The following is a 15,042-nucleotide window of genomic DNA, read 5'->3' as shown; positions in this document are numbered from 1 at the left end:
TACTGCAATTGGGAGGTCGTTTTTAAGTATTGTTTTCGTTCATGTAATCAAGCGGCTTATGTGCTAGCTAACTATGGTTTTTGTAATAAGCCTACTCTTATTTGGTTGGACGAGCCTTCTGACTTTATTGTCGGCACGCTCGTAGACGATGTAAACGTTTCGTGATTTAATAAAACCAGCCATGATGGCCTTTTTTTCAAAATAAAAATATGTGGTGTTTTGTGCAACAAATTCGTAAAGTAGACGTTCTGTGCAACATCTGCACCGATAGTTGGTGGTTTGTGAGTCGTAATTTCCTCTGCGAACAAAACCCAACATGATGGATCGTGTCCCATCATCGCACATGCCGCTGCCGGAGGCCTTTCACCCCATCTCCCGTCACTGACAAGCGAACCAGCAGCGCGTGCAACGAAGATCTCTCCACCCAGCAGCGAATGCATCCCGGCGGAGAGATGAGGCGTACTTTCGCACCCACGGGCGTCGGTGCCCTGCCAGCGCCCGCGCCGCGAAGCCTGGCAAAACCGACGACAGGAAACCCGGCCGGCCGGCCGCGACGCCGTGCGAGCAACCGCGAGCGGCTCACCACGCACACCCTCGTGCCCCCGTTGCCGTCGCACGGCAGCACGGCCCCGGGGAAACGAAAGGGTTTATTAGGGGGGGAGGCCCCAGGAAGCTTGCACGCGTCGGCGGTGCCGGTGGTCGCGCAAGAGACCACCATTCCACCGGAGAACGCACCCGTCGGTGCGCACGTTATCTTCTCTTCCCCTGTCGTGGCGCCCATACCGCCCCGGCCTAGGTACGTGTGCTAATCCATCCCATCTTATCTGATTATCTCCCACACGAAAATTGTTGCGTAGCGCAGTTCAAGTCCAACGAGTCACACATCCGGCCATGCGTGTGCGTAGGTACTAGGTAGGCACCGTGTACGTACTCTTGTACTCTAGCCACCAAACCAGCTGAACCAGGAGTAACTATACACCACCAAAGCTAGCACGGCAGGCATGCTCCAAGTGTAGCGCGTGCCCTACACACATTCACTCCCTTGCCTTACCGTACTATATATGCTTGCACCTTGCAACCTGTCACCGTCGCCGTTGCGTTCAGTGGCTTGGAGCCTTGGAGAATGGCATTTACGTACCACTGATAGTAACACCTGGGAACGTGTCAGCATCAAGGCCACGTCGCATCATAGTCGAGGCGGTCCATCAGAACCGTGACCAAGATACCAAGATGCGGATTGCGATCGTGACAACCTTTGCTTCGAACCGAGCTGCACGAAAGGTGCGATGCAGTGCAGCGAAGACAACCAGTCAGTAATCCAGCAGGAGCCTCCTTCCTTTATAAAGCCCGGAAGGCAGGGCTCGTGTCGCCGTCCTTCCTCCCTCCTTCCTCCTTCCTCGGTGCACGGGCAGACATGAGGCCCTCCGCGGCACTGCTGCTGGTGGTAGTGCTAGCGGTAGTGGCCGCTCACCTGCTGCCGCTGGCGCAATGCGACGGGCCCAACCCGGAGATCCGCAACACCGGCGGGCTGAGCCGGCAGGGCTTCCCGGCGGGGTTCGTGTTCGGGACGGCCGCGTCGGCGTACCAGGTGGAGGGCATGGCGAGGCAGGGCGGGCGCGGGCCCAGCATCTGGGACGCCTTCGCGGCCATACCGGGGACCATCGCCGGCAATGGCTCCGCCGACGTGACGGTCGACGAGTACCATAGGTACAAGGTGTGTGTGTTATACTGAATGAACAATCCTCCTGACTGCTATGTGTTTTCTCTTCTGGTGTTTCTTGGTGGTGTCCTCATGTTTCACAGAGGTCTTCATTCTGAGGTGTGTGTAGGAGGATGTGGGCATAATGAAGGACATGGGATTCGACGCGTACCGGTTCTCGATCTCCTGGTCCAGGATTTTCCCAGGTATATGTGACATGTGTGTCCTGAACTCCTGATCCCTCCAACTAAAGCACTTTGCTAATTTTCGATCCAAAATTTTTTCCCCTGGATCAAATGTAGTTTCTGATGTAGAGTTGTGTATGATAAAATTGTAGATGGGACTGGGAAGGTGAACCAAGAAGGAGTGGACTACTACAACAGGCTCATAGACTACATGCTCCAGCAAGGTAACTGAATTTTCTGCACCTAGGCAAGCAGCTCTCGGCATCAGGGCCCGGACTTCTGAGCTAATTAAACCTTGTATATAATGGTGGATTAGGCATCGCCCCGTATGCAAACCTCTACCACTATGACCTCCCGCTGGCGCTCCACCAGCAGTACCTAGGCTGGCTGAGCCCAAAGATTGTGTAAGCATTTCAGCATTTCAGACAGTGGTTTCCACATTTCAGAGCTGAATGTGAGCATGTCTTTGATGCAGTTTCCTTCTTTTTTGTATATAAAAGGGGCGCGTTTGCGGACTATGCCGAGTTCTGCTTCAAGGTGTTCGGAGACAGGGTGAAGAACTGGTTCACCTTCAACGAGCCGAGGGTCGTCGCCGCGCTGGGGTACGACAATGGCCTCCATGCGCCGGGGAGGTGCACCAAGTGCCCTGCAGGAGGCGACTCCAGGACGGAGCCGTACATTGCCACGCACAATATCATCCTTTCGCACGCCGCAGCGGTGCAGCTATACCGTGAGAAGTATCAGGTAGACTTAACCTTCAAGTCATTTTTCACTTGAATGCCCATAGATTCAGTGGGAGTGCCCAGGAGTGAATTTGAACTGTGTTCATTCTATTTATTTAACAGCCTCACCAAAAGGGGAGGATTGGAATTCTCTTGGATTTCGTGTGGTACGAACCTCACAGCGACAGCAATGCGGATCAAGCTGCGGCGCAGAGGGCAAGGGACTTCCACATTGGATGGTAAAACCCATTTCACCCAGGATAATTTTTTTCCTTCAGAAGTTCAGGTTGCAACACAGGGTCTACCCACCAACTGTCACTACTTCGTTTGCAGGTTCCTTGACCCCATAACCAATGGATGCTATCCATCGTCGATGCTCAAGATTGTCGGGAACAGGTTGCCGGGCTTCAGTGCCGACGAGGCCAGGATGGTGAAAGGCTCCATTGACTATGTTGGTATCAACCAATACACTTCTTACTACATGAAGGACCCTGGGGCGTGGAACCAGACGCCGGTCAGTTACCAGGATGATTGGCATGTTGGATTTGTCTGTGAGATCTTGCCCCTTCACTCCAAATCCTTCTGCTGTATACTTTACATTTTTCAGATCCTCATGATGTGTGTGTGCCTTTGCAGATGAACGAAATGGTGTGCCTATTGGACCTCGTGTAAGTGCGTTTTAGGTTTATCTTGTGTAGTATGAGTATACTGTAGTACTCCGTACATGGAGTAGTGCAGAGCCTCTGAGGAATTTTTGTAACTGTAAATTGGTTGAATCTATGCAGGCAAACTCCGACTGGCTTTACATTGTGCCATGGGGAATGAACAAGGCTGTGACCTATGTTAAAGAAAGATATGGAAATCCTACGATGATACTTTCTGAAAACGGTACTGATGATCTCAAATGATAACTGTTTCTTCCAATTAAACAACAAATTGAAACTTAGGTGTTCTCACTGACAAGGAAACGAATGATCAATGTTATGATCTGACAGGAATGGACCAGCCGGGCAACGTCAGCATCGCTGACGGTGTTCACGACACAATCAGGATCCGGTACTACAGAGACTACATAACCGAGCTCAAGAAGGCGATAGACAATGGCGCCCGAGTGGTTGGATACTTTGCTTGGTCTCTGCTTGACAACTTCGAGTGGAGACTCGGCTACACTGCCCGTTTCGGCATCGTCTACGTGGACTTCAATACTCTGAAGAGGTACCCCAAGGACTCAGCCTTGTGGTTCAAGAACATGCTCTCTGAGAAGAAGAGGAGCTAGGATTGCAAACAGGATCAGGGAGGATCAGTTGCTCACTTGCTCCAGCTTTCAGAATAAAATCATAACGTAGTGTATGTTTATCATAGCACCTCAGACTTTTAAGAAACTTAAAATAAAAGGCCATTGAGATTGTGGCTTTGCCCGCCCTTATATATAATACAGTGGGAAGCAAAGACATGTCTTCTAAGTCTTGTTTCCCAAGAGTCAAAACACCACAAGCAGATTAGTTTAGGTAAACTGAAGCACATGAAATAACTGAATATCATAATATCAAATGAGACAATTTCAACAGCATACGCATGACCTCACAGAGGAAAGCCAGATGAGCAATTCGCTGCAAACCAGTACCCCAAAACTGAACTCAACATATTTTATTATACTGATTCCAACAGTATCAATTATTTCTCGTGCTTCTTGCAAGGATTATACTGATTCTCAACATACATGAATAATGACTTCATGATCATGAAACTGCTATCTATACGACTACCCATTTATCTTTCTATCCAAGAGCTTTTCACCAGTGCTTTGCAAGCTATTGCGAATAAGTAAATATCTATTCCTATCCTATATTTCTTATCTGCGGGGAGGCTAGGCAAAACTGGATCGATTAAACAGCAGGTGCCAGAAATTACTAAATACTCTTCAAAAGCTAACTTGACCTTTCCAGTAGATATATATAGGTGCCAACTCCTTCGCTATAACACGGCTTACTTAACTTCACCATTTCAGCCTGCAATCTGAAAATTCATAGAAACAATCAGTATACATGAGAAGCCTGGGAATTGGTAAGTACAGTATGCATGCAGCTAAGTTAGAAAGTCTCAGAATGTGATCAAAATAATTACTTAAGGATCTGGGCTACCAAGTTGATCGTCAGACATCAAGGTTGCCACAAAATTTGCAGTGTTCAGGGTTCAACTAATGGGGCTTCCAGGATTATAGAACTGAGGCTGTGAGTGGAACTAGGACAAGTTAATCAGATTTAACATTGCTTTCAGATTCCACTTACTCTCTACTGGGTAACTGGAAATTACTACTCCAATAAGTAACAGTGAGTTATACTGATTGCAAGTTTTATTCAGCTACCTTGAGCAATCATCATCCAAACATACAGAGTATATTTTGAAATCCACATTTCCATTCCAACGCAAACTGTGTGGCATAAATTTCACGTACCATGTACACATACGGATCCGGGCGGCCACCAGTGCCTGCACGACGCAACCCTCTCTTCTGCTTCAGCAACCTGCGAATTCCGAACAGAGAGACGCACGGACAAACAGAGATGGGTCAGTCAGGCAACAAATTTCAGAACATCTTCAGAGATGATAGCTGGATTGGAGGAAGTGTCCTACTCACCAGCGCAGAGCCTTGCTGGTCACAGCGTTGTCGCCGACGGCGGCGCGGATGGCCGTCTCCGTGGCCGGCCAAGCCTTCGGCCGTGAGAGCCACTTCATGATCGAGTCCGCTCTCCGCAGCAGAGCGTCACCACCACCGCTCGCCAGCGGAGGTCGGCGGCATCTCCCCGACGTGGCCGTGGACCGGGAGGACGCGGCTCCCGTGATGGTGCTCCCCTCGCTGGCCACCACGCTGCCCCTCTCGCTCTCCTCCCCCTCCTCGCAGTTGCTGATCTCGATCCAAATTCCCTTCCGCCTCTTCGCCGGCTCGCCCTGGAACAGCTTGCTGGTCGCCTGCGCCAGCACCTAGAGCCACCGACCAGAACCATCGATCAGCGCTGCGCATCGCCACAGAAGACAGGCACGACGGACAAACCGCGAACTAGCAGGCGAGGAGGTTGGTTACCTTGGGGTCGACGCGGCGGAGGGAGGCGATGACGGCGAGCACGCGGAGGGGGTCGATGGGGCGGCTGCGGCGCGCCGCGTCGGACACGCACGACCTCGCCGAGGTGACGGAGTAGGAGGAGGAGGAGCCGGAGTAGGAGGGGAGCTCGTCGCTGCAATTGCGGAGACGCGCACGCGGCGGTGAGCGCCCCGCGCGGAACGGGAAGCGGGTGCGGGCAGAAACCAGAAACCAGCAGCGGTACGGCGGATTCGCGGTTACCTGAGGGTGGGGAGGAGCGGCGCGGGCGGGGAGTCGGCGAGGCAGAGCAGCGCGCCGGCGAGGGCGACGTCGGCGGGGGTGGGGAAGGCCGCGGCGCGGGACGCGGTGGCGGGGGCCGCTCTCATGTCGCCGGCAAGGGGGCAGGCCGTGGTGATGTGGGAGAGGAGGCAGTGGCGGTGCTGGATTTTGTTGGGGAATTGTTGAGAAGTTTTGGGGGAGGATGGTAGCAGTAGCGGTGCCATTTTGAAATTTCAAAGCGTGTAGCGCCCGTGTAGGGAGGCGTGCGGCGCGGCGGGGGTTCAGGGAGGCTGACATGCGGGGTAGCCGCTGGCCATGGCAACTCTTTCTGTTGCATAACTTTCATTTGCCTATCATTTTTTGTAAGTATCCGTCTTAAAATGTAATCCCTCGGTTCATAAATATAAGATGTTGGATATTTCAATATGAACTGCATATGGACTGAAATAAGTGGACAAACAAACTAAAATATGTTTATATATACATCTAATTCAGAAAAAGAGTAGGAAACAATATTTTATATTTATGAACGAAGGGAGTAACTCCGTACTAGGTGTCAAAAACGCTCTTATATTAAGTCACGGAGGGAGTATAATAGTACTAGTGCCTGTTGTTGGCACCCAAACTCCATGAGTCCTTATCAACAAGTGTGTAAGATTGGCATGTTGTAGCAGTAGGTCTGAGGCAGAAGATCGAGGATTCCAGGAATGCGGTTGTCCTAGGAATGGGGACCTCCCCGCCATTACTACTATTAGGAACATTTGTGTTGATTTTAAGCTATGAAAATATTCGGTTTAGAGAACATGTTGATAAGGAATCTTGTTGAGGCGATTACGGCTCCTCACGATTTGTCATGATCTTGTAATTTTAGCCCCAAGCTAAGATTTAAGTAAAATATATACATGTGGGGATGGCGGTTGGTGACGCCCCCCTAGCCTTCACATACCTCCGCCACTTCGATTTTCATGCATAAGTCCACAACACATGGATCATGATTCGATTTTTCAAGAGAGATTCTCGTAATTTCATTTAGAATCGTGGGTGAGATTTTTTGTTTAATTTATGAATATCTCATCTCCCTCTCTGTGTACCTAAAAGTTCATAAACCACACTTGCATTGGCTCCTTCCTTCCTACAAATAGGTTTTTCATGTGGTACAGATGAATAGAACGGTCATTGTTGGGGAACGTAGCGGAAATTCAAAAAAATTCTACGCATCACCAAGATCAATCTATGGAGTAATCTAGCAACGAGGGGAAGGAGAGTGCATCTACATACCCTTGTAGATCGCTAAGCGGAAGCGTTCAAGTGAACGGGGTTGATGGAGTCGTACTCGTCGTGATCCAAATCACCGATGATCCTAGTGCCGAACGGACGGCACCTCCATGTTCAACACACATGCAGCCCGGTGACGTCTCCCATGCCTTGATCCAGCAAGGGGAGAAGGAGAGGTTGGGGAAGACTCCGTCCAGCAGCAGCACGACGGCGTGGTGGTGGTGGAGGAGCGCGGAACTCTAGCAGGGCTTCGCCAAGCACTACGAGAGACAAGGAGGAGAGAGGTAGGGCTGCGCCTTGGGAGAGTTCATCTCGTGTCTTGGGCAGCCCCAAAACCTCCACTATATATAGGGGCAAGGGGGAGGATGAGGCGCCCTAGGGTTTCCCCTAGGGGGGCGGCGGCCAGGGCAGATGGGATCTCCCCCTTGGGTGACTTGGCCCCCAAGCCAGGAGGTGGGAACCCTAGATGGGGCGCCCCAAACCCCCTGGTTACGTGGGAATAGGTGAGGGGGCGCACAGCCCCTTAGTGGGCTGGTTTTCCCCCTTCCCTTGGCCCATGAAGCCCCCCAACATTTGTCGGGGCTCCCGAAACACCTTTCGGTCATGCTGGTCATCACCCGGTACCTCCGGAACACTCCCGGACTCAAAAACCCTTAGTCCAATATATCAATTTTTACCTCCGGACCATTTCGGAACTCCTCGTAACGTCCGGGATCTCATCCGGGACTCCGAACAACATTCGGTAACCGCGTACATACTTTCCCTATAACCCTAGCGTCACCGAACCTTAAGTGTGTAGACCCTGCGGGTTCGGGAACCATGTAGACATGATCGAGACACCTCTCCGGCCAATAACTAACAGCGGGATCTGGATACCCATGTTGGCTCCCACATGTTCCACGATGATCTCATCGGATGAACCACGATGTCGAGGATTTAATCAATCCCGTATTCAATTCCCTTTGTCTAGCGGTATTGTACTTGCCCGAGATTCGATCGTCGGTATCCGATACCTTGTTCAATCTCGTTACCGGCAAGTCTCTTTACTCGTTCCGTAACACATCATCCCGTGATCAACTCCTTGGTCACATTGCGCATATGATGATGTCCTACCGAGTGTGCCCAGAGATACCTCTCCGTCACACGGAGTGACAAATCCCAGTCTCGATTCATGCCAACCCAACATACACTTTCGGAGATACCCGTAGTGTACCTTTATAGCCACCCAGTTACGTTGTGACGTTTGGCACACCCAAAGCATTCCTACGGTATCCGGGAGTTGCACAATCTCATGGTCTAAGGAAATGATACTTGACATTAGAAAAGCTTTAGCATACGAACTACACGATCTTTGTGCTAGGCTTAGGATTGGGTCTTGTCCATCACATGATTCTCCTAATGATGTGATCCCGTTATCAACGACATCCAATGTCCATGGTCAGGAAACCGTAACCATCTATTGATCAACGAGCTAGTCAACTAGAGGCTTACTAGGGACATGGTGTTGTCTATGTATCCACACATGTGTCTGAGTTTCCTATCAATACAATTATAGCATGGATAATAAACGATTATCATGAACAAGGAAATATAATAATAACTAATTTGTTATTGCCTCTAGAGCATATTTCCAACAGTGTTTCTAGTCTAGCTGTGTCAAATCGGGTGTGAAGTGTCCTTCTAGGTGCTTTGACCGCTCTTAAGGTGCCCGCACTCTTGGCTTGAATCGCCGACTTGTGTCCCACTTGCACTAGAGTCAATAATCTAGTTCACATCGTCATGTGATTAACACTCACAGGTCACATCGCCATGTGACCAACATCCAAAGAGTTTACTAGAGTCAATAATCTAGTTCACATCACTATGTGATTAACACTCAATGAGTTCTAGGTTTGATCATGTTGCTTGTGAGAGAGGTTTTAGTCAACGGGTCTGCAACATTCAGATCCGTACGTACTTCGCAAATCTCTACGCTATATTTGGAGCCATTTCAAATAATTGTTCTACTTGGAGCTATTATAAATTGTTGCTCCATTATGTGTATCCGGTATCTCTACTCAGAGCTATCCGGATAGGTTTTAAGCTTGCATCGACGTAACTCTTTATGTCGAACTCTTTATCACCTCCATAACTGAGAAACATATCCTTATTCCTTTAAGGATAATTTTGACCGCTATCTGGTGATCTACTCCTAGATCACCTTTGTACCCTCTTGTCAGACATGTGGCAAGGCACACATCAGGTGTGGTACTCAGCATGGCATATCGTATAGAGCCCATGACAAGAGCATAGGGGACGACCTTCGTCCTTCCTCTTTCTTCTGCCGTGGTCGAGCTTTAACTCTTAACTTCATACCTTACAACTCAGGCAAGAACTCCTTCTTTGGCTGATCCATCTTGAACACCTTCAAGATCATGTCAAGGTATGTGCTCATTTGAAAGTACCATTAAGCGTTTTTGATCTATCCTTATAGATCTTGATGCTCAATGTTCAAGTAGCCTAATCCAGGTTTTCCATTGAAAAACACCTTTTCAAATAACCCTATATGCTTTCCAGAAATTCTACATCATTTCGGATCAACAATATGTCATCCACATATACTTATCAGAAATGTCGTAGTGCTCCCACTCACTTTATTGTAAATACAAGTTTCTAACAAACTTTGTATAAACCCATAAACTTTGATTACTCCATCAAAGTGTATATTCCGACTCTGAGATGCTTACTCCAGTCCTTTGAAGGATTGCTGGAGCTTTGCATACTTGTTAGCATCTTTCAGGATCGACAAAATCTTCTGGTTGTATCACATACAACCTTTCCTCAAGAAAATCATCAAGGAAACAATATTTTGACATCCTATCTGCAAGATTTCATAAATAATGCAGTACCTGCTAATTCCAACAGACTCTTAGCATCGCTACGAGTGAGAAAGTCTCATCGTAGTCAACTCCTTGAACTTGTCGAAAAACATCTTAACGACAAGTCGAGCTTTCTTAATGGTGATACTTACCATCATTGTCCGTCTTTCTTTTAAAATCCACATGTACCTAACAGCCTTACGACCATCAAGTAGTTCTTCCAAAGTCTACACTTTGTTTTCATACATGGATGTTCTCTCGGATTTTATGGCCTCGAGCCAATTTTCGGAATCTGGGCCCACCATCGCTTCTCCATAGCTCGTAGGTTCATTGTTGTCTAGCAACATGACTTCCAAGACAGGATTACGTACCACTCTGAAGTAGTACGCATCCTTGTCGTCCTACGAGATTTTGGTAGTGACTTGATCCGAAGTTTCATGATCACTATCATAAGCTTCCACTTCAATTGGTGTAGGTGCCACAGGAACAACTCCTTGTGCCCTGCTATACACTATTTGAAGTGACAGTTCAATAACCTCATCAAGTCTCCACCATCCTCCCACTCAATTCTTTCGAGAGAAACTTTTCCTCGAGAAAGGACCCGATTCCAGAAACAATCCCTATTGCTTTCGGATCTGAGACAGGAGGTATACCCAACTGTTTTGGGTGTCCTATGAAGATGCATTTATCCGTTTTGGGTTCGAGCTTATCAGCCTGAAACTTTTTCACATAAGCGTCGCAGCCCCAAACTTTTAAGAAACGACAGCTTAGGTTTCTCTGAACCATAGTTCATACGGTGTCGACTCAAACGGAATTGCGTGGTGCCCTATTTAAAGTGAATGTGGTTGTCTCTAATGCCCAAACCCATAAACTATAGTGGTAATTCGATAAGAGACATCATGGTATGCATCATATCCAATAGGGTGCAGTTATGACGTTCAGACACACCATCACACTATGGTGTTCCAGGTTGTATCAGTTGTGAAATCATTTCCACAATGTCTTAATTCTGTGCCAAACTCGTAATTCAGATATTCATCTCTATGATCATATCATAGATATTTCATCCTCTTGTCATGACGATCTTTCAAATTCACCCTGAAATTACTTGAACCTTTCAATATTTCAGACTCTGTGAAGTAAGAACATAACGATATCCACTACATGCCTCAGCACTCATTGGACTGTATACATCAAGATGTATTACTTCCAACAAGTTGTTTTCTTGTTCCATCTTACTGAAAACGAGGCATTTCAGTCATCTTGCCCATGTGGTATGATTTGCATGTCTCAAGTGATTCAAAATCAAGTGAGTCCAAAGATCCATCAACATGGAGCTTTTTCATGCGTTTTATACCAATATGACTCAAATTGCAGTGCCATAAGTATGTGGTAATATCATTACTATCTTATATCTTTTGGCATGAACATGTGTATCACTACGATCGGGATTCAATAAACCATTCATTTTAGGCGCAAGACCATTGAAGGTATTATTCAAATAAACAGAGCAACCATTATTCTCCTTAAATGAACAACCGTATTGCGATAGACATAATCCAATCATGTCTATGCTCAACGCAAACATCAAATAACAATTATTTAGGTTTAACACCAATCCCGATGGTAGAAGGAGCGTGCGATGTTTGATCACATCAACCTTGGAAACTCTTCCAACACACATCGTCATCTCACCTTTGGCTAGTCTCCGTTTATTCTGTAGTCTTTTATTTCAAGTTACTAACACTTAGCAACCGAATAGGTATCTTATACCCTGCTGCTACTAGGAGTACTAGTAAAGTACACATTTAATATAATGTATGTCCAATACATACTTCTTTCAACCTTGCCAGCCTTCTCATCTACCAAGTATCCAGGGTGGTTCTGCTTCAGTGACCGTTCCCCTTATTACAGAAGCACTTAGTCTCGGGTTTGGGTTCAACTTTGGGTTTCTTCACTAGAGCAGCAACTGATTTGTTGTTTCATGAAGTATCCCTTTCTTGCCCTTGCCCTGTTTGAAACTTAGTGGTTCTACTAACCATCAACAATTGATGCTCCCTTTTGATTTCTACTTTCGCGGTGTCGCGAATAGCTCAAGGATCATATCTATCCCTGATATGTTGTAGTTCATCACGAAGCTCCAGTAGCTTGGTGACAGTGACTTTGGAGAACCATCACTATCTCATCTGGAAGATCAACTCCCACTCGATTCAAGCGATTGTTGTACTCATACAATCTGAGCCCATGCTCAACGATTGAGCTTTTCTCCTTAGTTTGCAGGCTTAGGAAACTTGTCAGAGGTCTCATACTCTTGACGTGGGCACTAGCCTGAAATCCCAATTTCAGTCCTTGGAACATCTCATATGTTCTGCGATGTTTCAAAAACGTCTTTAGTGCCTCAATTCTAAACCATTTAGCATTACGCACTGAACTATCATGTAGTCATCAAAACGTGTATGTCAGATGTTCGCAACATCTACGACTGACGTTCGAGGTTCAGCTCACTGAGCGGTGCATTAAGGACATAATCCTTCTGCGCAGCAATGAGGACAATCCTCAGTATGCGGACCCAGTCTGCATAATTGCTACTATTAACTTTCAACTAAATTTTCTCTAGGAACGCATCTAAAATAGTAGAACTAAAGCGTAATCTATGACATAATTTGCAAAGTCCTTTTGACTATGTTCATGATAATTGAGTTCATCTGATTATTTCATGAACTCCCACTCAGATAGACATCCCTCTAGTCATCTAAGTGATACATGATCCGAATCAACTAGGCCGTGTCCGATCATCACGTGAGACGGACTAGTCATCATCGGTGAACATCTCATGTTGATCGCATCTTCTATACGACTCATGTTTGACCTTTCGGTCCTCCGTGTTCCGAGGCCATGTCTGTACATGCTAGGCTCGTCAAGTTAACCTAAGTGTTCCGCATGTGTTCTGAGGCCATGTCTGTACATGCTAGGCTCGTCAACACCCGTTGTATTCGAACGTAAGAATCTATCACACCCGATCATCACGTGGTGCTTCGAAACGACGAACCTTCATAACGGTGCACAGTTAGGGGGAACACTTTTCTTGAAATTTTAGTGAGGGATCATCTTATTTAAGCTACCGTCATTCTAAACAAATAAGATGTAAAACATGATAAACATCACATGCAATCAAATAGTGACATGATATGGCCAATATCATTTTGCTCCTTTTGATCTCCATCTTTGGGGCTCCATGATCATCATCGTCACCGGCATGACACCATGATCTCCATCATCATGATCGCCATCATCGTGTCTTCATGAAGTTGTCTCGCCAACTATTACTTCTACTACTACAGCTAACGGTTAGCAATAAAGTAAAGTAATTACATGACATTTATGTTGACACGCAGGTCATAAATAAATTAAGACAACTCCTATGGCTCCTGCCGGTTGTCATACTCATCAACATGCAAGTCGTGATTCCTATTACAAGAACATGATCATCTCATACATCACATATATCATTCATCACATCCTTTGGCCATATCACATCACAAAACACTTGCTGCAAAAACAAGTTAGACGTCCTCTAATTGTTGTTGCAAGTTTTTACGTGGCTGCTATAGGTTGCTAGCAAGAACGTTTCTTACCTACGCCAAAACCACAACGTGAATTGCCAATTTTGTATTTACCCTTCATAAGGACCCTGTTCATCGAATCCGATCCGACTAAAGTGGGAGAGACAGACACCCGCCAGCCACCTTATGCAACTAGTGCATGTCAGTCGGTGAAACCGGTCTCACGTAAGCGTACGTGTAAGGTTGGTCCGGGCCGCTTCATCCCACAATGTCGCCGAATCAAGATAAGACTAGTAACGGCAAGATAATTGACAATATCGACGCCCACAACTGCTTTGTGTTCTACTCGTGCATAGAAACTACGCATAGACCTAGCTCACGATGCCACTGTTGGGGAACGTAGCAGAAATTCAAAAAATTTCTACGCATCACCAAGATCAATCTATGGAGTAATCTAGCAACGAGGGGAAGGAGAGTGCATCTACATACCCTTGTAGATCACTAAGCGGAAGCGTTCAAGTGAACGGGGTTGATGGAGTCGTACTCGTCGTGATCCAAATCACCGATGATCCTAGTGCCGAACGGACGGCACCTCCGTGTTCAACACACATGCAGCCCGGTGACGTCTCCCACGCCTTGATCCAGCAAGGGGAGAAGGAGAGGTTGGGGAAGACTCCGTCCAGCAGCAGCACGACGGCATGGTGGTGGTGGAGGAGCGTGGAACTCTAGCAGGGCTTCGCCAAGCACTACGAGAGACGAGGAGGAGAGAGGTAGGGCTGCGCCTTGGGAGAGTTCATCTCGTGTCTTGGGCAGCCCCAAAACCTCCACTATATATAGGGGCAAGGGGGAGGGTGAGGCGCCCTAGGGTTTCCCCTAGGGGGGCGGGGCCAGGGCAGATGGGATCTCCCCCTTGGGTGACTTGGCCCCCAAGCCAGGAGGTGGGAACCCTAGATGGGGCGCCCCAAACCCCCTGGTTACGTGGGAATAGGTGAGGGGGGCGCACAGCCCCTTAGTGGGCTGGTTTGCCCCCTTCCCTTGGCCCATGAAGCCCCCCAACACTTGCCGGGGCTCCCGAAACACCTTTCGGTCATGCTGGTCATCACCCGGTACCTCCGGAACACTCCTGGACTCAAAAACCCTTAGTCCAATATATCAATCTTTACCTCCGGACCATTCCGGAACTCCTCGTAATGTCGGAGATCTCATCCGGGACTCCGAACAACATTCGGTAACCGCGTACATACTTTCCCTATAACCCTAGCGTCACCGAACCTTAAGTGTGTAGACCCTACGGGTTCGGAAACCATGTAGACATGACCAAGACACCTCTCCGGCCAATAACCAACAGCGGGATCTGGATACCCATGTTGGCTCCCACATGT

The 15,042-nt window shown here is 47.7% G+C and overlaps 2 protein-coding genes across 2 annotated transcripts; one reads left to right on the top strand and one right to left on the bottom strand.

Moving 5' to 3' along the window:
- The first annotated feature begins 1,347 nt into the window (after positions 1-1,347).
- On the top strand, positions 1,348-4,039 carry LOC125535900 (beta-glucosidase 26-like). The gene is made up of 10 exons (XM_048698971.1): positions 1,348-1,714; positions 1,830-1,905; positions 2,037-2,108; positions 2,201-2,288; positions 2,385-2,628; positions 2,730-2,845; positions 2,940-3,157; positions 3,243-3,274; positions 3,392-3,494; positions 3,602-4,039. Exons 1-10 carry the CDS (start codon positions 1,415-1,417, stop codon positions 3,880-3,882), a joined length of 1,530 nt encoding a protein of 509 aa, XP_048554928.1. The 5' UTR covers positions 1,348-1,414; the 3' UTR covers positions 3,883-4,039.
- Positions 4,040-4,238: 199 nt separating this feature from the next.
- Positions 4,239-6,219, bottom strand: LOC125535901. Its single transcript, XM_048698972.1, has 5 exons — positions 5,947-6,219; positions 5,689-5,839; positions 5,245-5,588; positions 5,062-5,131; positions 4,239-4,622 (listed from the first exon to the last, which is right to left on the bottom strand). Exons 1-5 carry the CDS (start codon positions 6,186-6,188, stop codon positions 4,611-4,613), a joined length of 819 nt encoding a protein of 272 aa, XP_048554929.1. The 5' UTR covers positions 6,189-6,219; the 3' UTR covers positions 4,239-4,610.
- Between the last annotated feature and the right edge of the window lie 8,823 nt (positions 6,220-15,042).

This window comes from Triticum urartu, chromosome 2 (genome assembly GCF_003073215.2).
Source record: "Triticum urartu cultivar G1812 chromosome 2, Tu2.1, whole genome shotgun sequence".
Classification (NCBI taxonomy): Eukaryota; Viridiplantae; Streptophyta; class Magnoliopsida; order Poales; family Poaceae; genus Triticum; species Triticum urartu.
The sequence above is the reverse complement of the archived record's forward strand: the minus strand, read 5'-3'. Positions and strand labels throughout refer to the sequence as shown.